This window comes from Cervus elaphus, chromosome 24 (assembly GCF_910594005.1).
Source record: "Cervus elaphus chromosome 24, mCerEla1.1, whole genome shotgun sequence".
In the NCBI taxonomy this organism is placed as follows: Eukaryota; Metazoa; Chordata; class Mammalia; order Artiodactyla; family Cervidae; genus Cervus; species Cervus elaphus.
In genome coordinates, this window is record NC_057838.1 from 17,321,972 (window position 1) to 17,348,415 (window position 26,444).

Sequence of the window (26,444 nt, forward strand, 5' to 3'; positions counted from 1 at the left end):
TGCAGCCTACCAGGCTCCTCCGTCCATGGGATTTTCCAGGCAAGAGTACTGGAGTGGGGTACCACTGCCTTCGCCAACGACAAACCTAGACAGCATATTAAAAAACAGAGATATCACCTTGCCAACAAATGTCCATGTAGTCAAAGCTATGGTTTTTTCCCGTGGTCATGTATGAATGCGAGAGTTTGACCATAAAGAAGGCTGAGTACCGAACAACTGATGCTTTTGAACTGTGGTGTTGGAAAAGATTTGGACATGACTGAGCGACTGAACAACACAACAGGATAAGCGTGTCTTTATCTTAAAGTGGGCTTTGAATTGTCACATATCTAACTAAAACTGTGTTAGAATACTACAAGTGTAAATGAATCAAAAACAGGTGGGTTATATTTCCATGAAAATATTGTACATTTGAAAATTAAGGAGATTCCTTCAGGGAAGAAAATATGTTTTAAATTTTATTAATCTCTTGGTATTTAAGAATCCTCCATCGGAGGTTCAAGAGCTTCAAATTATAATTACTGTGTAATTAACTTTTGGAATATTTCCAGTAGAATCAAGAAAACCTCTATTGCCTGTATCTTGGAAGAATAACAACAGTGAAAAAATAGATATTCCTTATGCTTTTCTTTCCTTTCATAGCACTAAAGATGCTAATTTTCTCTTAAGGCAGTAAACTTATTGGAAAAATCAAATGAGAATCCTTTATCCATTCATGTGTCTATTCATTCATTCAACAGACATTTATCAGATGTCTGCTGTGCTAGGCACTTGGAATGCAGAACTGAACCCAAAAGAGATTTCTTCCCTAATAAAATATGCATTCTAGCAGGAAAAAGTTAATTAAGTAACAAAGAATATGCTAAGCAACCTCTTAGTCTTCTCCAACACCACAGTTCAGAAGCAGCAGTTCTTTCGGTGCTCAGCCTTCTTTATGGTTCAACTCTCACATCCATCCAGTTTTTGGTAAAGTTATCGAAAAGGTATACTTTATCTTTGGGAATCTCAGCCATTTATTTCAACACCCCCTCACAACCCCACCATAATACCCTTTCCTCAAGACACTTCAATATTTGAAAAACTCGCTCTTTCTCTCTTTCACTTTTTTACTGAAACAATATTTGTAAAGAACTGACTATGTGCCAGACACTGTTTGCTGTTCGAGGTTCACGTCCACAATGCATGCTGAACAAATGTGGTCCCTGCCTCCCTGAAACTCAGGGTGTGTCGGGGAAGAAAGTCATCAAATGAGTATCTTAAAGGAACATTAAAATAAGCCAGCCATAAATTCTGTTAAAGATTTACGAGATTATGGTTGTGTCTTATCAGTGAGCCCTGACTTACTCTGTGTGTGTATGTGTCTGTGTGTCTGGTAGAAGCCGGGAGAGGGGTCATAAGAAGCAGAACATAGCCTTTCAGGCCAACTACACCATTTAATAGGGTGTCTGTTTAATAGAGTGCGTACTCCTCCCCACGCCTCTTCTGAATAGATTGATTTGGTTGTCAGTATCTTAGTGTGGGTGAGGTTATCAGTAGTCTTGGGCATGTGTGTTTCTTTCTATCACTACATAAATGAAAAGTTTAACTCCTTAGAGAATTCAAGGCATCAACAAGCATTGGTCCTTGAATTTAGAATTTCCAATCTGTGGAATAACGCCCCACCTGTCAAGTTCCCATAGAAGCCCTTTGCTCTGTCTTTTTATGAAATTGTTTTATGATATTATATATTATAACAAAATATAAGCCTGAATATTATAGAATGGTGTTTTCATGCATGAGGGAGGTGAGGCTCAGAGAGGTTAATTGACTTTTCTAATGTCACACAAGGTGCTGGCACAGCTGTTTCAATCCAGTTAACATCAATTCTATTTCATTACATCTAGCTTGATTCTTCATTACATTTTTGTATTTCAAGCTATATAATTTAACCCAAAGTAAATCAAGTTGACAGATTAATCAAAAAATTATGATTGGGTCCTTCTCTATGTAGATTTGGAGAAGGCAATGGCACCCCACTCCAGTACTCTTGCCTGGAAAATCCCATGGACGGAGGAGCCTGGTGGGCTGCAGTCCATGGGGTCACACAGAGTCGGACACGACTAAGCGACTTCACTTTCACTTTTCACTTCCATGCATTGGAGAAGGAAGTGGCAACCCACTCCGGTGTTCTTGCCTGGAGAATCCCAGGGATGGGGGAGCCTGGTGGGCTGCCGTCTATGGGGTCACACAGAGTTGGACACGACTGAAGCTACTTAGCAGCAGCTATATAGATTACAAAATATTAGTTATTATATCCATTAATGCCAAATAGATTAGCATAAGTAAAAAATTTAGAATCTTTTAGTGGTCCCATCATTACATTTTAAGAAAAAAAGAATTTAATTTAGTTAAAAACTTTTATTTTGACAGACACCTTTATCCAAATTCATAGTATCATTATGTAGTTCTTTTTTTCTCAGAATTATACAATGCTAGATCATACATCTGAAGTAAGTTTATCTTAATGTTAGTCTGTATAATCATTGGAAATGGCTCATGGGCTGCCGTCTATGGGATCGCACAGAGTCGGACACGACTGACGTGACTTAGCAGCAGCATATTAATATTATAAATATAGTATATTCCTCAACTTATCAATTTAAATTCACTTCTTGCATTTTAAAAGAGGTGAATTAGATAAAGCACATAATAGAGAAAATTTTATAAAAGCAAAATACCAACAAAATATATTGCCACATTTTCTTTAAGCCTCTATTAACTAGATCACTGTCTGAAACTATATACTAAAATTCTTTACAATTTTTCCACCCCTAAGATAGTTTATTACTGAAGCACCATAAGTAACTTGAGAATTGTATAATAATTTTTATTTAATTTTGTTTTGAAGTCTGGATGCTTACTTTTTTCAAAACCCCACATATTAATTCAAAAATATCAAGAAATTCTGAGTGTTAGTGTCCTTTTCATAAAGCAAAAATAGTAAATCATTAAACATAAAACCAAAAAAGAAAATCCTTGTTTTTTCGTCTTTTCATATAAGCTCACTTTTTTTTTTCTTTTTTTGACCACACTGCATGGCTTATGGGATCTTAGTTCCCTGACCAGGGACCAAACCTATGCCCCCTGCAGTGGAAGCACAGAGTCCTAACCACTGGGCCATCAGGGAAGTCCCTCATATTTTATTTTTTTAATGAGAAAAATAGTTATTAATAAACATGGACTGTTTCCTATATTTTTTTAACAGTTTTTTCCTAACTCATTTTTAAAATGACTTAGGAGGTTTTGCTAAAAATTCTACATTCATGTAATGGCCGGAGAAGGCAATGGCACCCCACTCCAGTCCTCTTGCCTGGAAAATCCCATGGATGGAGGAGCCTGGTGGGCTGCAGTCCATGGGGTCAGTAAGAGTCACACACGACTGAGCGACTTCACTTTCACTTTTCACTTTCATGCATTGGAGAAGGAAATGGCAACCCACTCCAGTGTTCTTGCCTGGAGAATCCCAGGGACAGGGGAGCCTGGTGGGCTGCCGTCTATGGGGTCGCACAGAGTTGGACACGACTGAAGCGACTTAGCAGCAGCAGCATGTAATGGCATTGAGAATAATTTGCCAGACACAAATATTTTAAAACTATGGAAGCAAATTCAGGGAGTTTCACTGACATTTTTCTGACTCACTGCAGATTACAGACAAAGATGGGTACCAGCCCACTCCTTCGGGGAGAGAAAATCAATACTGGTTTTGCAAGAAGATGGCAGTTTCTTCCAGGAAGTCAGGAATAGGTATAATAGAGAGCCAGAGGAAGACAAACTTTTCTCAAACAGGGAAAAAAGAAGGAAGGTTCCATGGAGGAGGTGGGAGAGGCAGCTCTCACAGTTCATTCGTACAAACTATCACAGGATATACGAGTATATACACCCTCCTACTCAAGTATAACGCTTGCCGGCAAGCTGATGGCATCAATGATTTCTACAGGTGCAAGTTCCACCTTCATTTTTCTCAACTGTTCCCCCTGCATTTTCATTGTAATTCCCTGTCTCTTAGTAATTATGATCGCAGTATGCAGGTTTGGGATGTAATTTTACCTTAGCACCATGGTTGCCTCCGTGGAGCAGGCTTATGGGATCCCTCCCAGAACAGATTCAGGGCCCAGCACTTCCACAGAGCTGCAGGTATTCTAGAAGACTCCATGCAGGCCCAGCCTCGCAGGCCAAGTCGCCGCCTGAGACAGCTGCACCGGCTTCTCTTAAGCTGTGTGGCTCATCAGCGTATCTGAAACTGTATTTATGAGCTTTGTTCTCACATTTTTCACCCTTTGACCTCCTTGAATCTCCTACTCATAGATTCTAAGAAAAAGACCATGGACTAATTTGATTTGATGTGATTTTAGACTGTTAGGCCTAGCACACCTCAGAAAGCTTGGTTCTTTCATTATGGACTTTAAAAACAAAAACAAAAAAAAACCCTGTATAGAAAATGTCCCACTCTGGAGGTCTGCTTCATGAATTAGATCATGCATAGCAGTAATACAAAGCAAGATTTTCATTGATCTGCTAAAAATTAGCCACATAGGTTAAAAATCAAACCAGACCCCCCAAAAGTAAATAAGACAACAACAACAAAAAAAAGCGGGTGGAGGGGAGAGAGAGAAAGAAGGAAAGAAATTGAACTGTCATTAGCTTTTTGCTGGTAAGTTTGGCATCTGAAATGCATCAGTACCTCTCTTACTCTTCTGTGTCTGAGGAGGCGCACTTCTACTTTGGCTTTTGAATTATTATGACATGAGTAAATTAGCAAAAATGATTACTGGTGTTCACAGCTTAGGTGATAAAAGAGAGCCAAATTAAGCACTGCATTTTGCTGTTGTTTTCAAAAAGAATATGGTGAGTTCAAAACAGTTCTCTGTCCTTTTCTGAGATTCTTGCAGACTAGCTTCATCCCCAAAATATCCTTAGTAAAATATTTTACCCATCTGAGTCCACAATAGAGCCATACCACATGGTATATGGTAAAATCATTTCATCTTACCTGGATACATTCTTGGAATACAATTTTTAACTTTCATCCTTGATTTCCTGAGTCGTAAAGTCCTGAAATGAATATTTTGTCAGAGAAATGGTTGTTTTAAAAAACACAGAAACTATTATGAACCAATGAATTTGATGATTTTTCATCAAGTTTGAAGTTTATATGTCCTTAAAAAAAATATTTACTTATACCTAGTCCACTGGATATTGATATTTGTTAGGCCCATCCTATGTGAAAACCATGGAATTATAAGTACATGTGTATAAAATTTTATAAAATGCCCACCATAGTCCGAATAGGTAGCAACACAGAATGCATGGAGTCACCACACTTGCTATTTCATTACCATGCAAACACTAAGAAGCTATTAACTGAATGGTTGTTTCTGGGGTGCAGGCAAAATTCTTAGGCGGAATGACCCAATACAGTACACAACATTACCAGTCAATGGACAAGTGGATTGACAGCTGACGTTAGTGAGAGAGCTAAGTAAGCTGTGATTGGCAGCAGAAATGAGCACATCTGTAATTACCACCAGCTCTCCTTCAGAGACGAGCCGTCCATCCCTAGAAACCTCTGCCTATCATGGCATTTTTGATCCTGATGATTAACATAAACATTGAGCTACTTTTAGACACAACCTACTGTGTGTCCAATCTATAATCCTGTCTTATTCTTCAGAGCTGTTTCCTCCTCACATGCTGTTCTTCAGCCTGGCACTGGGGGATCTCGGGCTGTTTCCTGGGGACCCACGGCCTCCTGCTGTAAGAAAGCCTCCAGGCTTGTTCAACCTGGGTAGCGCCTTAGCTTACAGGGGAGACACATGTCCTGGGCCTCACCTGTGACCCCAGGACTTGAGTGTTAGCAGTCAGTCAGCCAACATTACAGGCAGAGTGAAGACCGAAATGGACATGGTGTGAAATTGGCATGGTATCCCCAGCGATGCTCACCTCTCTGGGAAATTGTGATGTCCTTCATCACTTTGTCTGCATTACCTTTTTGAAACTTGTTTGCCTTATATTTGATTAAAGTTATTTAGCTACTAGACTCTTAAGGTTTTTCAAGGCAAGATATCACAGTACCTCGGTAAGTATTAGTGGATGAATCACTTAATTAATGTTCTCATTGCTAAACTCTAAATATCACCAAAATATCTTCCAAAAAAGTTATTAAGGCTCTGACACGGCAGACACTTTGGCATATATAATATAATTTAGGGGGCCCCCTCAATATCAGGAAGTGATGTGATTCTTACACTGAAAACTTTGCTTCATTGATTTCAAGCAATCCAAGACAGATGTCTTCTTATGCATATTAATTTTTGTTCCTAAAATATATTCTAATATCAGGGTGTAACTCTGCCACAGAGCAGTTCAAGTTCATTGTGTATTCATTGAAGAAATGTTTTAGTCTTTACACAGTATTTCAAAGACTTGGATGGGTTGGGGTATAAACATGTCCTTGTGGGAACTTTATACAATCAAAGGAAAGGAATGATTGACTGATATGTACCCAGGCTAATTGAAGTGGTTCTGAGTCAACCAGATGTTTTCAGCTGAATCATGGCCACAGATGCTGTTACTTCATTTTTCCTTAATCTGGGGATTACCCCAATTGGCTCACTGGGTGACATTTGAGTGTTTCCAATAAGCTCGCCTCTCTTTTGTTACATGCCTTGTAAAGGGCTCTTGTCTCAGGCTGGCCTACCTCCTGCCCTGGAAATGTTTTGAAGGAAGTTATCAGGACTCTTTGTTTTTCCTGCTCTTGGATGTGGTCTTCAGTGAGGTCAGAAGAACGGAATGAGCATTGCCACAGACAACACTGGGGCTATTTCCACAGCTGGCTGCAGAGAGAGGGGGTGGGTGGGCAGACCCTCGCAGATGAGTTCGCATGTGGAGGTGGATGATAGAAAACATCTGTCATGACGGGAATGAGCAAAAACAAGGTCCCTTTGAAGATTGCCTTTGGGTGATGAGGTGGGGGCTCTGCCTCCGTAGTGGGAATGAAGGTTCGAGTTGTTGGTGGGCAGATGGCTTCCGGGCTGCTCCTGCGTGAAATAAAGCAAAAGTATATGTTGAAAACCCCTGAGTAGTCAAATTGCCTGATTTTGCTGAACATTTGTTTCCCCGCCTATTGCCCATCTAACCTACAAGAAAAGGAAGGCGTGCCAACAGACAAAGGTGGGAGTAAATCTGGGAGGAAAAACTGGTTCTGAATGTTTTCTCTTGAATAAGTTTAATACAACAGTATAATTTTAGCTGGGGGTCAAAAAGAGCATTCTTGCAGTAAGTTTACTTTGATGTATTTGCAGTCCCATGTTATCTTTTACAGAAGTTTTGAAAAGTCATACAAAGATGGTATATCAGCAGGGCCCTAAGATGATAAACATGTCAAAATTTGAATACCAGTTAGTAGATATAAAGTCATATTTGTTTTCCTTCAGGGAACAGTAGAAAATAATAAAACAAAAAACTTGGTGAACTATTTTTAAAAGAATGATATGAGTTTATTTTCTTACCCCATCTATGGTCATAAATAATTAAGCACAAATAAATTAACATGTTTTTATTTCCTAGACAAAGATGCTATAGAAAGAAAAATCTTGACTATAAATTAGTCTGATAACAAATGCTGACAATTAGCAGATAATATATTTCTAGAGCACTCGTTACATGACCCAGCAGGGTGCTACTGCCATTAACCCCCCAAACCGCATTGCCCCAAACCTTGCTTCTGCCCCCACTGGACTGCAAAACGGATGCCACAAACCCTGTCCACATCTCATTCGGAATCATCTTCAATATCTAAGTCTTGGGACACAGGCCAAAACTTGAAATACTTTTCTGTAATTGGGCTTGCTCTGTTGTGCCCCCGTTATCAGCATGAGAAGAACACATCCCAGCCATCCTGCAGGCTCCAGGGGAATGAGAAACTAGTAGGTCTGACCCAGACCTGGAGCCCTGCATCAAGCAGAGCGGCCAGAGCTGTGTCCAGCCAGGTCACGGCCAACCCACGGGGCCTTGACAATGAATGATAATTTTAAGTCACTGAGTTTTAGAGTGGTTTGTTGTATAGTGCTTTAAAATGGACATGTATTGGCCCTTCTCTGGTGGTCCAGTGGTTAAGAATTCTAATGCATGGGATGCAGATCCAACCCCTGGTTGGGGAACTAAGATCCCATACATTGTTGGGCAACTAGACCCATGTACCACAACTAGAGAGAAGCCAGCGTGATGCAACCAAGACTCAACATGGTCAAGTAAATGAACTTTTTTTAAAGACCTAAGTCCTTCACTAGTGCTTCTGGCTAACTCAAGTCATGTATTTACATCTTAGAGTAAGGGAGCCTAGTGGAAAATGTAGGGTTTTTTGTTGTTTTGTTGTTTTTTTTTTTAATCCTAAATTGAAAAGGCAGGATTCACTTTGGGGGAAACTAATATTAATAATATGCTGAGAGAGTAGTAGAAAACAAATGTCTCCAGGACTTCACTGATGGTCCTATGGTTAAAATCCCACCTGTCAATGCAAAGGACATGGGTTCGATCCCTGGTCTGGGAACGAAGATCCCACTTGGCTGCAGGGCAGCTCGGCCTGTGAGCAAAAACTCCCGAAGCCTGCATGCCCTGGAGCCTGAGCTTCACAGGAGAAGCCGCTGTACCGAGGAGCCTGCGCCCCGCACCTGGAGAGCAGCCCCTGCCCCCGGCAACCGGAGAAAGCCTGACGCAGCAGTGAAGACCCCGCACAGCCCCAAACAAGCAAATGTAACTAAAGAAAACGTCTCCAGTCACGACTGACTGAGGCCCCACAGGAAGCAGTTGGATTAACCTAGTGCGAGATAACACAGCTCGCAGCAGGGAACAGCAGAGAGGGCCAGGAGACATTCGTGATCCGAGATCTGACAGTGGGGCTGTGATGTGTGAGGAGGAGAAGGCAAGGATGGCTTGACTTTTCCATATTAATCCAAGAGTCCAACAGAGGGGAGAGACCATGCTCTGAGGATAGAAGGAGAAAGAAAATGTTCAAAATGGGACGTGGTAGTTTTTAAGGTGCCTGAGATTCTAGGTTCCATGAGCAGGTGAAAATTTGGGTTAACAGCTCAGGGAAAAATGGCCAAGACAACAGAGAACTTTAAGAACTTTCATTTTAAAACTACCTTTAGCACTTTTGACTAATTCCATAAGGGCCTAGCAAGTAGTAATATTTTTGAATTTTACTTCTAACATCCAACACCTTGTATGTAGTTGTGGTGTGTACATAGATGCTGACTCTCAATTTTTCATAAGGCATTTAAGCATCTCATCCAACACTTGCCTGCAATGGCCATTTCAAAGTCATCAAAGGACAAGATATTATTTGCAGAGAAATGGAGGTTTCAGTTTGAGGGTTGCCATGAAAATATGTCATAAGAAAAGAAAGGACATTATTCTTGGAAACGAGATTTTTATGGAGGAAGTCAGAAACCCTCTGGAGACTATTGAGGAACGGAACTAAATGTTACTGACTGTGGTTATAACATATTTGCAGGAGGTATATTCACATTACAAGACTGTTTGAAGCTGCACAATCCTCAAATAGGAGCCAAAAAGGGAATTAACAAAACGATGAAGAAACAGAAGAAGAATCTCTTTATAAGCAATGCGACAGAATAATTACTCAGCTAGAGCCATGGCAGGTTTAAAAAAATAGAGCAAAGTCTTTCACACTTGACCCTGAATATGACTTACCTGGAAACTTTATTGAACTGCAGATTCTGATTCAGTGGGACTGGGGCTGGACCAGACATGCTGCATTACGATTCCAGATTCTTTTACCCAGAATCTTAAAAGATTAAGATTCTTTTATCCGGACCACACTATGAAGAATAAGATCCCAGAGAAGTTAAGACAATTCTATTAAATAAAGAAAAAAGTCACACTTACTGCTATAGTACTCCTGTCTAGGGGAAATGGCAATAAAATGTAAGTATAATTAAATTTCTAACAAAAATTCTACAAATAAAATAGAACACTGAAGAATAGAAACATAAAGTTGGTTTTCATCTCATCTACTGGACAACTTGATGTACATTAATTAACATCACATACACCTCAGAATATATCTTGGTTGGATGCTAACATGTAACTTTTTTTTTAACTTAGGATATGGCCATTCCACCAGGATGTATTTTATGTCAGCATTGGGTTACAAAACAGTTTATCAATAGGGTATATACGGAGTTCGAGACATGTTAGTGATAATAGTACTGATAGAAAGCGAATTCATTTTCAAATAGGGTCATGGCTTCATACCTGTATCTTAGGTCTCGTTGAGTTGGCAGCTTTAACCAGGCAAATTCCTAGAGAAGTCTTAAAGGAGAAAACACATGGCTCAGAAATATCCTCCGAGGAACCAAAAGATAAAGTACATTTTGTAACAAATTGCAGAACAAGGAATATCAGGCTTTCTTAGTAACAGCCAGAATCAAGGGGCCTTGTGATATATTTCAGTAATTTATGCTACAAACATTGGCCATGAGTAGGGTAACAGACAGCTTTGCTTCTTGATCACCCCCATGGTTTAAGAAATGATTTCCCAGGTCCCTTCACCAATAGGCTCCTGCAAGGCCTTGGAAATGATTTGCAAGCAGGGTTTTTCAGCATACTTGTCAGCAAAGAGAAGTTTTTAATGAGAAGTTTTATGACAGCTCACAATCTGGAGCGCTAGTTAAAGTAAGACAAACATTTTACCAGACAAAAGATGCTGCCCATAAATATTCAGACTGCCTCTGGGAATTCTACTTGCCTTATCGTTCGGAAGAAGACTGGCCCAGAATCCTGCTTCTGATATGCTATTTTAAACTTTCTGTACGTTGAAAATCTACTTGGAGGTATACAAAGTGATGGCTGTATGAGTGAATAATGTATTTCTTCTTCACATAGCAAACTTTGACAAGAATCTTAGGCAGATATATGGCTATTAAAATAGTGTGTGTCATGGGAAAGCCCTCATTTTAAGAAAAAGCGTATATTGTGATATATAAAGGAAATTTTGCAGCATTTGATTGGGTCCTTTGTACTTCTTACATAAAATGGGAATTGTGCATTGGATCCAACTTGAGAGTTTCTTGGGTGGGGTGAGGCCCTTAGAATTACAAACCCAGAAATTCTCTTGGTACATGGCAACATTGTCCAGCTGACAGTGGTCAGACATGGGCAATTTTTAAAGGAAAGCAGAGCAATTGAATGACTGGATATTTAAGACCATCCTGCTATTCAATCAAGACAGTGCTTTTGTGATTTCAACTGAATCCCCTTGTCCAGTTAGAACGCAGAGTTGCCGTAACATTTTTAAAGTCCTGGCAGCCCTGGCAGATGTGTAAGTGCCCTTCGCGCAGTTACCCATTCAGCACCGTTCTGATCCATTTCATGACAGACGCGGTGCTAGACTCTGAAACCTCTAGAAGATAAAAAAGTATCACGAATTGCGCAATGAACTTAGAATTCAGGGGAATAATAAGTATAATCCCAATCAGGTGTCTGCCAAAAGCTAGGAGACAAGAGAGGAGCAAGTGACCAACACCCTGGGTCAGACACAGGAGGTTTTCCGTAAAATGTAGCATTTGATGAGAATGTTAGTGCACATGTGCAATCCTGCTGTAGACACCCAGGCAAAGACACCAAGAATTGGACAGCAAGGTGGATCAGAGAAAGCTGAGGAAGGAATTCAGTGCGATGAAGAAGAGGCTTCATGCGGATGGTCTTAGGGAGTTAGACTGGAAATGCAAATTGAAAACCATGGGATCTTAGTAGAGCATGTGTACCAAGCTCACAGGGCCATCTTGGATCAATCTGCAGGGGGCCTTCTTTTGGAGATAAAATGTGGAAATGAGAAGGAAGGCACAACCTCAGGGGTGACCATCCTGCTCATTCAGTGTGGATGAGACAAGCTGGAATGGAAACTATTTGATCTCATCATTGCATCATTCTATCCCCCTTCTGTAGCCACCCTGGCAGCTCAGAGGTGAAGAATCCACCTGCAATGCAGGAGACATGGTTTGATCCCTGGGTCAGGAAGACTCCTGGAGGAAAGCATGAGGGTATGGCAACCCACTCCAGTATTCTTGTCTGGAAAATCCCAGGGACAGAGAAGCCTGACAGGCTACAGTGCATGGGGTCACAAAGAGTCAGACACGACTTAGCGACTACAGAACAACAATCTACCCTTATACTCCTCCGACATAACCTACGGCAGCCATGGCCTATCAGTGCCGGTGTCCTAGACATGTGACATTTCTGCTGTAAGACAAGGTTTTTCAAGGTGCTGACTCAGCTGGAAACATGCAATCTAGGCGGCATACTTTGGTAAAGAAGAGTGAGTCTCCTTGTTATCTTCTCTTGAAACAAAAATGAAAGGAAATTGGCTCTGCTCATCTTGAAAGTGATATGTGTATTTGAGTTTTTGTTCTTTAAGGTGGGAAGATGGTTGGGAGCTGTTCACTATATCGATACTGTAATTTCCTGTTATGTAATATATATAGTAAGTAGATATCAGGAGTTTTGTTACTTCGTAGGGAAGATGGTGAAATATAATGTGATTAACCCATTCACTAGATAAGTGCCATAGCTTAGTGGTCCTTATTTTTATATTTCTCAAATCTCTTTTTGTTTAATTTATTTCTTAATACTTTGCAGCCTTTTGCATAATTTTGCTGCTCATGTATCTTCTTTTTTATTGAAGTATAGTTGATCGACAATGTTGTGTTAATTTCTGCTATAGAACAAAGTGATTCAGTTACACACATACATATTTTTAAAATAGTCTTTTACATGATGGTTTATCATAGGATACAGAATATGGTTCTCTGTGCTATGCAGTGGGACCTTGTTGTTTATCCATTCCATATACATATCCAGCTTATAAATCTCTTAGAACTGACTTTGGAACTATACAGTAGACCTGGGTACTGGAAGGTGTATACACAGGGGCCCTGCAAATGAAGATGAAGGCCTTACGTTGTCCACCGAGTTCTCCCACACAGATTATGCGATTCCTTCCCATCATCTACCCGACACCACATGGGATTTTATGGTGCTTAAGTTTGTGTGGTGGTTACCCTCGCTGAGAACTAAACATTGATCTCATGGTTGGAATGGGATGTGATGAACACAGATTCATCCTCAAGCTGCAGAAGCTTAAAACCCTCCGAGGAGGTTCTAGGATCCTTCTGTGTGCACTTAATATTTCCATTGGCCCAGCAACTATAATCTCTCTAAGTAGAAATATGAAAAGAATATAGTAGCCCACCTGCATGACAAAATTCCTTTTATAGTTTTAACCAGGTGTAGGAGTTTAATGATAAAAGAATGAATTGTTCTACTAACATTCAGTGAACAAAACCATTTGACCCTTGGGCCCCAAGGTCTTCAGAATGTCAACTCTCCCTCAATACTGTAATGTATTTAAAAGCCATTGTGCTTGATCTAAAGAAGTTTGTTAAAAACATCAAATACCTGCTAAACAGATTTATTTAGTTTTAAAAACAGCACTCTGAAGGACTCAAAAAAGGATGGCTGAGAATACTATTATACTATGTACCTGCTTTGGTAAGAAATACTTCTATGTGACATATTTATTTTAATTCTCATTCAAAATGACACTATTGTATAGTCACTTAACCAATAACTGTTCCCTATTGAATAGTCACAGTGTATAATTAGGATCTATTAAAGGGGCCTTCATGATTAGAATGAAATTGGCTTTAGTGACTTTCTTGGAGTATAATTGCTTCACAGTGTTATGATAATTTATGCTGTATAACAGAGTTAGTCAGCCACGTGTATACACACATCTCCTCCGTCCTACGCCTCCTCCCACCGTGACCACCCTCTAGGCCATCACAGAGCCCCGAGCCGAGCCCCTGTGCCAGGCAGCGGCTTCCCACTGGCTTCTATCGGTACACGTGGTGGTGGGTACACGCCAGTGCTGCCCTCTCCGTCTGTCCCCCGTGTCCACACGTCCATCCTCCACACCTGCACCTCTCGTCTGGCCTTCCAATAGGCTCGTCAGCACCATTTTTCTAGAGTCCATATATATGTGCTAATATACAGTATTTGTTTTTCTCTCTCTGACTTACTTCACTCTGTATGACAGGCTCTAGGTTCCTCCACATCACTACTACTCACTCCATTTAGTTCCTTTTCATGGCTGAGTAGGGAGGCCTGGCGTGCTGCAATTCATGGGGTTGCAAAGAGTTGGACACGACTGGGCGACTGAACTGAACTGAATATTCTATTGTATTAATATGTATGTACCACTACTTCCTCATCCATTCATCTATTGATGGACATCCAGGTTGCTTTCACATCCTAGCTATTGTAAATAGTGCTACAATGAACACTGAAGTACATGTGTCTTTGTGACTTTTAATATTGCATATTTCAATAAAACATTTCCAATTAATGCAACTAAATCAAAAAAATAACATGAAATTAATATTTATAAGGCTGTAAGAAAAAAAAACCCTTATTTTTATAGTTAATAGACATACTTTCTTTAGATAAATAATGTACAAAACTCTTCTAAATTTACTTTGTAACAATGGAAATCACCCTACTTCTAAACATGATACCCCAAGCCCACAAGTATACAATCTTAGGTAGCAGTCCAAATGTACCAATGAAATCTAATTTGTCTAAACTTAGAGAAGAGAAACCTAGCTCTAATTAGCTGTGTTTCAAAAGTGAATAGGAATATAAATTTAAACTAAAAAAAAATAACCATATAGACACTATAAAGTTGCATAATATAAAGTCAAATGATAATTCTGCTTCCTTTTATTGATAAAGCATAGAATTTGGGCAATTGATTTAAATGTCAAGTTAGGATTAGGGTTAGGTTTGAAGAAACTGGTTTATGTCTTAAATATAGTCTCAGTGTACAATCTAGGAGTTGTGGTTAATCTCCGTGTATAGTCTAAGAGCTGCTGTCAGCTGTAGGACCAGTGAGTAGATATATGTTTTATGCCATATTCTGACTACTGCAATTTGAAGTCTTTCTCATTTTGTGTAAATAGAGCTTATGAATATATATTTGTGTACGGATGTCTGAACCCTAGCACTAATGTTTTGGCTGGATAATTCACTGTTGGGGCAAACTGTCCCGTTTGCCATAGGGTATTCAGCAACATCCATGGCCTGTACATGCAAGGTGTCAGCGGCCCCCAGTCTGACAACTAAAAATGTCTCCAGTCATTACCAAATGTCCCTCCTAGCCACTGCAGAATAGCCCCTTGGTGAGGACCACTGGTACATTTGAATACACAGATACTTTTTATTTTAATAATTTTCATAAATATGCTATGGTGACTTTAGTATAACTTTTGACTTCAAGTGAATTTCAGATCTCATCTCTAAGGATGTAATGACTGAATATACTAATAAATGTACATATACATGAGCAAATCCATGGTTTTGAAACTGAACTGCCCCTTGTGAGAACAAGATTTTTCATAATCATTTTGACTGTTAATCTCAAAGTAGCATTTCTAAGTAACTTTTAATTGGAATTTTGCTCTTTCCTCATTTTCCAACTAGTATTTATGAAGCATATATTGCATTCCTCACCTACACAGCACCACGATGCTGTAAATGGACAGTTTGAACAAGCAGATGTGATTTCAGTCTTTCAGAGTGAACAATCTAAGTTCTAAAAGTTGGTCAATGTTTTTGCCATACATATGGCAAAATGTTACACTACACTACAATATTGTAAAGTAATTAGCTTCCAATTAATAAAAATAAATGAAAAAAAATAAAATAAAAGTTGGTCAATGTTAGCCATTTTTTAAATTGTACGGAACAGTTTATGGTGCCAGTATATATAATTAATTCCCAAACACTGTTTGAGTATCTACTGCACAAAAGGTGTGTATAAGCATAACCCTCACCCTCTTGGGAAGTATATTGAAAGAAGCAAGTGGAGAATAATAAAGGGAAGGAAGGGGACTTCCCTGGTGGCCCAGTGGTTAAGAATCCACCTTCAGTGTAGGGAGCTGCGGGGGTTTGATCTCCGGTCTGGGAAACTAAGATGCCACTTGCTGTGGGGCACCCAAGCCCATGTGCCACAACTACTGAGCCCATGCACTTGAAATAGAGACCACGAGCCACCACTAAGACTGATGCAGGCAAAAATTAAATAAGTATTTTTAAAATGAAGGGAAGGAAGGATAGGGGCTAGCATGGGTTCCTCGGGGTAGCCTGGCTTCCACATTCTCCCAAATCTCTAGCAATTTTTGGAGATTATTCCAAAATACTTCAGGTAAAAGTCAATATCTACCAGCCTTGCCACAGTTTTCTAGGTTTCACACAGACACACACGCACACACACGCACGCACACACATGCACACACTGCCCTCTCCAAGTTGGAAATTCATCAATGTATTTGAGGATGATTCTGAGGATGGGGAAATCTTTCCCAATCCTCTTTTTCTCTCTCCCCAAGGCACCTTCTTAAACCCCATCAAGCACTCCTGCAGACAAAACAAAACCCACAGCAAAATCAACAAATGAAAAGGTGAGACATCTCTACATATGTAATGTGGAATGTCACACACTCATATCGCAGGGCAATACATTTGCATAGCTGTTTCCCAAGTTAAGTGAAATGCCTTTAAGACTTTTATTATGAAAGCATCATTGCTACTAGAATGGTATGTGTATGCATATATCATTTTCTATACTTGTGCTCACTCAGTCATGTCTGATTCTCTGTGACCCCATGGATTGTAGCACACCAGGCTCCTCTGTCCATGGGGGTTCTCCAGGCAAGAACACTGGAGTGGGCTGCCATTTTCTTCTCCAGGGGATCTTCCCAACCCAGGGATCGAACCCTGGTCTCCCGCATTCAGGCTGATTCTTTACCATCTGAGCCACCTGGGAAGCCACTTCACAGGGGCTGAAAAAGGAGTCTGGTGTACACAAAGCCCACTAGATATTTATTCTAGAAATGTTAAACACTGAGAGGCAGAAAGCACGCAGATGAGAAAGAAGACAAATCACTTTAAATTATGTTTTTTAAAATTGTGTTGAATGATTACTACTAACAAGTCCTATGGTTTGGCATAAGTGACCATAGGAAAAGATCATAATACAGGCTGTAAACATTGTTTTTTGAAGGAACATAAAGATCTTTTTCATATTCTTTTCCGTTATGATTTAGCATGGGATATTGAATATAATTCCCTGTGCTATATGGTAGGACCTTTTTGTTATCCATCCTATATATACCGGTTTGGACTGCAAACATTCTGACCTGAGACACCTAGATTGGACAAGAGGGAAAAAGAAAGTGATATTTATTTTCCTTTCTTTTCACTTATGTTAACAAATACTTTTTCTATCTTTTATTTTTACATTTCTGTGATTTCAAATTCAAGGCTCCCTAAGATTCCCAACAGAAAGGATTCTTAAATGTGCCCCAACACAAGACAAACTGATCAAAGAGAAGCATGTCAGGTCATCAGACTGAGGCCTGAATTATTCAGATAATCGCCCCATTTCAGCTCATCAAAAATGCTGGCTTGACCTCTTTGCATTTTTAAACAGGATGTAATCTAATTATTACACAAAGGCTCGTGCCCTATCACAGGACTTGTTTAAAACAAATAATTGAGAAACAGCATAAATAAGACCCAAGTGTTTGTAACACTGGCTTATATAATAGCAGTTAATAGAGCGCACTTCTCAAATATCAGGGGGCATCAGAACCATTTGGAGAGTTTTTTAAAACACTGATTTCAATGCCTGAAGCCTAGAGATTCTAGTTTAAATTCTTAATCATACTTGAAGTGGCATTGGCCCAGAATATTGGCAATCACAGGAACATTCATCCACGTAATTCTCATTGTAGGCCATATCTTGGCATTAATGTGGGATTTAAACCACCTATGTGTGTTCTTGACGGGAAAGAGCCTTGCTGGTGTTTTTCCCAATTCACCAATGATCCCGTATTTCCATTGGAAAATTAAAACATTGTTGAACTCTCCTAGACTTAAAATTTCTTTCAAACATTGGCAGGAGGTTAACACCACAGATGCTTTCCTGGCCTCAGGTCAGATATCCACATCAATGATCTTTGGAAACTTTATCCAAATTCCTGTTGAAATTGTTTATTTCAGAATTAGGGCAACCAGCTCCACCCTACATCTCTTTAGTGTGAGCCGCTCCATTTTGCAGAGGAGGCGGCTAAAACAGACCAGACATTCCCGTCAGCTGTCTGGTCATTGTGCTTTTTAGGGGAATTGCAGCATGTTACAGTATTTTTCTTTGCAGCTTAAACATTGAGCAAACCCAGACATCCAGAAATGCTAAAATGAAAATTATGTTTCCTTTTGCTTTGCGTTTCCCAACCAAACTCATTCAGACAGCATATTCTATACATTTGAATAAACGAAATTACCTTTAATGTGTCTGCAACATCTGTCACAAAACACTCTTCAATCTATGGCTTAAATGCATCCATAGGAAGGGATTTGACAGTATATTTAAATGAAGCACGATTATAGTTTTGCCTTAACAACCATAGATTTTTCATTTCCTTTTTTGTTATTTTTTCTCCCCCATTCTTTTGTATCTTACATAATACAGAAGAGATTCTATAGTTGAACTGTAGTTGATGAACACAGTGGCTGACAAACCCCACTCTTTGTTATAGATAACCAATACTTCCTACTCCCTAAGTTGTCTATCCCCAGTAAAGTTACCTTCAAGACAGTGTGTTTCCCCAAAGGCTTCCTGTCTGCTATTTCCAGCTTACTCACTGCTTGTAAATATCTTCCCGCCCTTGAGACTCTTAAGAAATGTATGAAATTAATCATTTGTGGGAATCCTGAATTTCTTGAACATTTTTACTAAATCGGACCAAGGCTGTGAGTCCTAAGTACCACACCCCCCTCCAAGAAGCCTTAGTTTCTCATTCATTTTATTCGCAGTAACTGGTCTGGTTAGGATTGTTCCCCTCACATTGTCTTCCACTGTGTGCCGAGTGCTGTTATTTCCAATTCTAAATGATGACACATCCCTCCCCAGCCTTCCCTTTGATTGTCAGATTTCTGGTTTATACACAGAAGCAGCAGTGACATCCATAATCAAATGAGTCTCTGAACACTCTCCCTGAAAAGATTCTCTAAAGGGACCAGATAGTCCTTCCGAAATTAATCCCAAATGGAGGCAGTCAATCCTGCACAGATTTTGATTTACCTGTCACAGGCTCACCTTATCTCATTTACATATTGCCACCGCCAAAAAGACACAAGACTACCTCTCATGCCACTGGGGAGTGAGGTCATCCCTAGGGTGCTGGGAAAAAGCTATCCTGGCCAAACATAATTTGGCCCTTATCTCTGACTTACGATGAACAATTCTTTATGTGACTAAAGCAAGCCGATTAGAATTGTGGCATTTCCAAACTGACACAGTCAGCTGTGTGTCAGAACCTCAAGCGGAAATATTCTAGGACAAGAGTCTAGGTCTCAACTTCAAGAAGAGTACCGAAGTCTCGTGCCTGCTAAGGATTATAATGTTGTGAGAGTGCCACTTTTTGGTTGGAAAAAACACTTTAGGACTCTGAAATTATTCTATAGTTTATCTCTAAGTGATTTAAGAACATCTTAGTTCTTCTTGAAGTATTTACTGATGAACAGTGAAAGTGTTGCTTACTCAATCGTGTCCAACTCTTTATTACCCTGAGGACTGTAGCCCGCCAGGCTCCTCTGTCCATGAGACTGTCCAGGTAAGAATACTGGAGTGGGTTGCCATTCCCTTCTCCAGGGGATCTTCCCAACCCAGGATTGAACCTGGTTCTCCTGCATTGCAGGCTGATTCTTTACCATCTGAGCTACCAGGGAAGCCCATTTACTGATAGTTTGGTACAATAAATACCTGAAATAAAGGCCAGTGTGTTATTTATAAGGAAAAAATAAAGATGCTTTTGTTAAATTCAGGCAGCAGAAACAAAAAGTGATGTGTCTGTGAATTACAATTAAGTAGCCATCTGCTTACAAGCAACAGATTAGAAAATAACATATTTGTTTTGATTGATTCTAGGTCAAAAGTCCAAATGTTTTTGAGAACAAACCTAGCTCTGGATATCGATCATTTAAAAATATATGGTTCAATTTCTGTTTTCCTTCTCTAGTGAGGAGGAGGAGCCCATATGAAGGCTGAGTGACAGTCTGATCCTTTACCAGCCACAGTCAGGGAGCTAGATTTGAATAATATTGTGAGAAACTGATTATTCTGAGCCAAGGCATTTTAGGACATGTTTGCTTGTGGGCAATTACTTTAGGTACTGAGATCCTGTCATCCGCATGAACCTGTCTGTCCTATTTTTATTGCTTCAAAATTTTTACTTATAGAGGAAAAAGTCACATAGTGAGAAAAATCAAGTTTACAGAAAAAATGACATTCAGATTCATAATCATTTTACTACTCAGCTCAGTTCAGTTCAGTCGCTCAGTCGTGTCTCACTCACTGGATGTTTAAATGAGCTATTTTAGCATGAGCTTCTGCCTTTATTCTCACCTTTAAAATAAAGCACTGGAATTAGATAATCTCAAAAATTCCATCCAACCCCAACTTTTCAATTTCTTTTTAGAAAGATCGTTCCATTCTCCGTGTGTGTTAGTCGCTCAATCATGTCTGACTCTTTGCAGCCCCATGGACTGTAGCCCGCCAGGTTCCTCCATCCATGGGATTCTCCAGGCAAGATTACTGCAGTGGGTTGCCATTCCCCTCTCCAGGGGATCTTCCCAACCCAGAGATCAAACCTGGGTCTCCTGCACTGCAGGCAGATTCTTTACTGTCTGAGCCGCCAGGGAAGCCTAAGTTAGTCAATTAAGGCAGAAGAGAAGGAGAGAGGAATATAAGAGAAGGCAGTATGGCCTGGCTCTGCGCCTCACAGGCCATGTGACACTTTATGTTTGGACAGAAGCTTTCTAAAACGTCTATTACTTCTCGCATTGCCGACAGTTACGATAAATCAAAAAGCACATTCTAGATGTAGGCCCTTCCTAACACCTGATGAAACGCTTGATAGTTCTGCATTTTAAAAAACTTCAGCTGCGTTGCATTTGGCCAGCATTAAAGAGAATTCTGTGTCTTCTGTCTTGTGTCAAAAGCACAGATAGAGAAACCAAAGTAGGTCAAAAGATGAGGAAAAAATATGGGAGACAGTAACTTTGATTTTTATAACATTACATTGATTTGAATATGTCCTTTAAAGATATCTGGTTAGGAAGCCCGCATTGACCAGCATTATTCCCCTGGTGGAAGGTTGTATTGACGTGATCAAGAATTCTCTATATAAATCATGGGTAAATGATAGAAGCTAAAAGTCTTGCTCAGTATCAAGAGAAATATTTATATTCTTTTATATTTAGAGAAGCACAGGATGACACGGATGGATGTAAAAATCATATGGGGTTCAGTGTAGCCTTTTCAGTAAGAAGCACGTATGATGTTAATTCAGCGTACTACACTTATTTTTTTGTTCCCCTCGTTATGAGACACGTTTTCAGATGGACGTTGTGTGTGCTTGTAGGGTGCTGTGATCACGCCAGCGATGGACCATCCGATGTCAATGCAGCCAGCAAACATGATGGGCCCCCTGACACAACAGATGAACCACCTTTCGTTGGGTACCACGGGAACGGTGAGTTGCAGAGTTTGTTTCCTTGGATTTCATCAGTAAGAGGCAATGCTTTCTGTTCTTACCGGCAGCATGAGCAGAGTGGATTCTGCACCCCTGACGAACCCGCCTTTTAGGTCCCAGTATGAATACGCCGCACTCTGCATGCACAGTTCTGGGGCACGTGTACTCACATTGACAAGGCTGAAGGGTCTACTTTGCTGCATTTAAATTTGACTTACAGAAAGTTCTAATGACGCCATGCCCCGGGTATGTCTGCTTTAGACCTTGTAACCGAATACACTGGAGCCTAGTTTTCCCTTCTCAGATGTTTATGATTTCAGCTCACAGCAGCCCCAGGTTATTCCTAAGAGGGGAGCCAATTTTGATTATAGCTAATACACGGGGTTTTTTATTTGCTTTCAATGTTTGTAGCAACAAAATGTAATTGAGAACCTCACATAATTGATTTATTTTCATCTTTCTTTTGAATATGTCTACATAGGTGATGTTGAAAAAAAAGGAAAGGAATCTAATGTACCTGGTGTATTTATAGGTCAGGAAGTTTTTGATTAGCCATTTTTTTTTCTTAAGGAACAAAGTATATCAAGAAATGTCCATTGCAGCCTTACTTTTGTATCAACAAGGTATTTGAAATCATTGGCAAAACTTTGTTTTTTAAAAAATCTTTTTGAAGACAGTTCCCCAAGTGGTCAAGAGGGCACAGGTCCAATACAACATGGAACATTGCAACTTCGTTCATTATAGAAACAATAAAAACTGTAAAACCAATCTCCCCTATAACAGTTTTTATTTTTCATAAATGTTAATGCAGATAATTTTGTTATTTTTAAAGAGGAAGAAAAACAAGACATGTCTTCTGAGCGAGACAGCTTCAATACTGTGAGACAGTCTCCTGGTCTCAGTGTCCCTCTTCATACAGTTGAAATGTTGAGCCCAGGGCGCTATAAGCTATTTAGCCATAAGCCTCTGTGACTTTGTATGTCTCATGGTCACCACTCCTGTGACTTCCCTCAATTACACTGACATCATCTCCAAACACCCATGTACACAAGGTACATTCACTTTATATTGGAGAGTTTACATTAAAGCAATGGCTTGTTTACTACACAGAGATGTTGACTCACAGGCTTTTGAGGATATAAGAAGCTTCTGACATGTCTACTGAGGCCTCAATAATCTGCTCTAAGTAGGAGGAATGTCAATATACCTAACAGAAAGAGTCCCATAGTTTCAATAAAGAAATTTAATTTTTTGACATAAAGTACCCACCTGGAAGGCCTCCGTTGCTGAACCTGTAAAAAGCAATCATTGATACCTCGTGTGTCCAAAGGCTTAGACTCAATCAGATGATTCTTTAGGTTTCTGAACCAGACTTTTAAAAGTCATGTCTATGACTATGTTTCATTCTGCAACATGGTTCAGCTAATTTTCATTAGGAATGAAGAATTTAAAGATATTATTTCTGTAGCTTTTAGCAATGTGTGATTTTTTTTTTTTTTTTGGAGTCACTTTGCTCATTAACAAAGCAGATCCCAGGACAGTATTGGAAGGCCTGAAGTTTCTCATGCCCTACTATTGATTTCCATTTCCCCTCCTAAATGTTCACAAATTATGAATAAATGAGCTAATACACTTTTACTGTAATCGAATGACAAATCTGATAAGCGAGGAGGATTATAATGCAAAGCATAAAAAGAAAACACTTTTTAAATTCTACTCATTGGAATCAGAAGCAAAGCCTGCTGACTTCTTGAAATGCAAATTTGGAAACTAGAAAAAAAAATGTTAATTGAGAACATGACTGAATCCTTTGAGCAACTGAAAAATAAGCTCAATTATAGAGCATGAATTCACAATTACAATAGTTATTGATTCTATAATGTATATTATGGCTAGCATCTGAGCATTTTCAACAAGAACACAATTTTGCCCAGCTGGTAATAGCCAACTTATTCAATAATTGATATATACTCTTTCCTTTCTTAGGAAGCAAATGTTTAAGCATGTGGCTTATATTTAACATCAAATTTCTTCTAGCTTTTTAAAAAATTATTTTTCTCCTTCACATTTGTACTAATGCTTAAATACATAATAAGCTTTGTATAAATTGTTGTTTAAGTTTAAAGTTTCATAAGGTTCGGAAAAGTCAGAGTACAAACAGTATTAATTTGTATATTTATTCCACAAAATGTCACTGACAATGCTGAGTGTCCAGCATGAAGTTATACTTGTTTCTTAAGCTGTCACTCTTTACTCTGATATCATAGATTCATTTTATCTAAATTTTTGATTGGCATTTGAAGTAGCTCTTATGCAATTAAGGTTGATTCTCTTTAATCAAGTTTCACCACCTTATTACGTATTTTCAATACACCTAATCCACTGCTGGGAAGGTGGCCTGATGTCATGGAAAGAATAGTTGGTATTGAGATTAAAGTTGAGTTTAAAACCTGCCTCTGCCGCTTATATTAGCTGTGCATGTTCAGACAGATTACCTAACCTCTCTGAACTTCTACTTTCTCTTTTGCAAAGTGGAAGAATAATACTTATATCCCAGAGGTGTTGTGAGTTTCAGTGGGATGAGATATGTAAACATACACAATACAGTGTGTTGCTACCCAGCAGATGCTTCTCAAAGGAGCCGCACCCCCATCCCTCTCCCTCCAAGGGCTTCTAACTTGTCCAGGTCACCAGAAGGATGTCGGACACTGTCAAGTCCACAGCTCAACTCACTGGCTGCTCTGTTTCATTTGATGTAACTTACCTTTTTCCCAGTTTCCTCTTCCATAGCTTCTAACATACTCTTTCAGGCTGTAAACCCAAAAGGTACAGAGACCAGCCAAGCCACATTAATGAATAAAGCTGATTAAGTCCAAGCCCCAAATCCTGGCACTATATCATCAAATTTGGTCTATATTTACCTATGTCACACATAGCTGTGTAATATAAATACACACAATACTGGAAATCATATTTTAAATCAGAGATAGTTTTGAATGCAGTCATCATAACAGCCCTGCGTGCATGTTGGATGAGTAGCTAGCAAGACGCTGCCTCTGGCAGCCGGGAACACAGTTCCTCTTCCAAAGTGAGCAGCTGGACCCAATCCAGATGCTATAACCACATGGGTATACAGACCCCCAGTGGCCCACCCTCTAGTTCTTGGAACTAGATAAGCTGTCTCGATTTTAACGGGAAATCTCCCTATATTTGAATATTGGACCCAGCTGGTCCTGAGAGCGCTCAGTTGTGAGTCCTGCCCAAGGTTTTCTTGGCTCTCCTCTGACCTCTCTGGCCACTGCTTCCTCTTTCCTCTCCTAGGCTGATGGGTAAGTTTTTAAACTAGCTCCTCATTCATATGTGATTTCCTTAAGCAAACTCCTCCACCTCGACGGTTTTGAACTCTGCCTTCTATGCCAAAGACTCTGCTATCTGAGTCCCCAGGGCTAACCTCATCTCAGAATTTTAGCCTCATTTTCCAGCACTTGCTAAATATTTCCATGTGACCCTCCCCTCCAACATCTCAAAGTCAGCACAACCCAAAGGAACCTCCCGAGCTTCCTCCCCACTGACCCTTCCTCATGTAGGGCCCCACTCCTATTCCCCCTCAAGCTGGTCCCGTGGCCACTCACCCCAGAAGTCCAGCATCATACCCAGGACCCAGCATAGACCATTTTCTCCTTAATCCCCACCACGGACAGTTACTTTTCAAGTCCCGCAGACATCTATCAGTTGCTTCCTCACCTCCACATCTAGAGGCTCTGCCCTGGACCTCGCTCGATGAAGTATAATAGTTCCCTAACTCTTTTTCCTGTTTCCCATCTCAACTTACTCCATTCCCTGCCGTGTTGCCCCAGCCAGGCAACCTGAAAGTCTTCAACCATGTCTCTCTCCTACTGTTATTTTCCGGAGGCTTTCAGACATCTGAGCTCACTGCAATTCTGCAAAACAAGATGTGAACAGGGCCATGTCAAGATTAAGGCAGGAACCTCAACTCCAGACATAGCTTCCAGGGGCAGAGCAGAGAGGTCCAGGGGATAACCCAAGGAGGCAGCGTTTACTGCTGATAGGACCTGGAGCTACTGTAGAACTCTCCATTTTCAGGAGCGGGGCCTGATGCTCTGTCCCACTTTCTTTCCTAAGATCCCTGGGTAACAGAAGTATACTGAGTCAAAGACTTTTTCATTCTCATCAAATTAAATATATTTGGTCCCCCAGAACCCCACACTGTGAAATGGATGCCATGTAGTTTAATTAACCATTCTTCTACCATTTGCCACCTCAAATGTTTATCATTCAATCCCCTACCTCTTTTCTAAGCTTGACAGAATCTGCAGGCCTTAAAAGAAAGATGAATTTTATGCAAGCAGTGTAACTGTTTTATTCCAGGGCTCTGCTGACCTTGAAGAATTTTCTAGCTTTTCCCACCTCTGTTTATTTTTTGTCACAGGATTCCCTCAAGAACCGAAGCCCTGTTACCCATAATTTCTTATCAGTCTATTGTAGGCTTTAGCAGAAACCACTGGGGGTTTTACTGTTATGAGAACCTCCAGATTGTATGACAATCTTGTTTTACAAGTTTCTTATCTCCTTTTCATTTGTTCAGTTGGTGGTCACCAGTGGCTTCCTATGTCACCAGAATCTGTTGAAAGAAATAAAAAGGCTTTGTTCTGCAGGCTCCTTATCTGCAGTTCTGTTTGTGTCTGCAAACCACTGGTGACTTGTGAC

At 40.0% G+C, this 26,444-nt stretch overlaps 1 protein-coding gene across 15 annotated transcripts in view; it reads left to right on the plus strand.

The window, feature by feature from the left end:
- The window catches only part of RBMS3 (RNA binding motif single stranded interacting protein 3), a 1,032,337-nt gene that overhangs the window by 935,847 nt on the left and 70,046 nt on the right, over positions 1-26,444 (plus strand). For all 15 annotated transcript variants that reach the window (XM_043885913.1, XM_043885914.1, XM_043885915.1 and 12 more), the window contains one exon: positions 21,606-21,716. In XM_043885913.1, the coding sequence (XP_043741848.1) occupies positions 21,606-21,716 (111 nt within the window). The remainder of the gene's footprint in view (positions 1-21,605; positions 21,717-26,444) is intronic.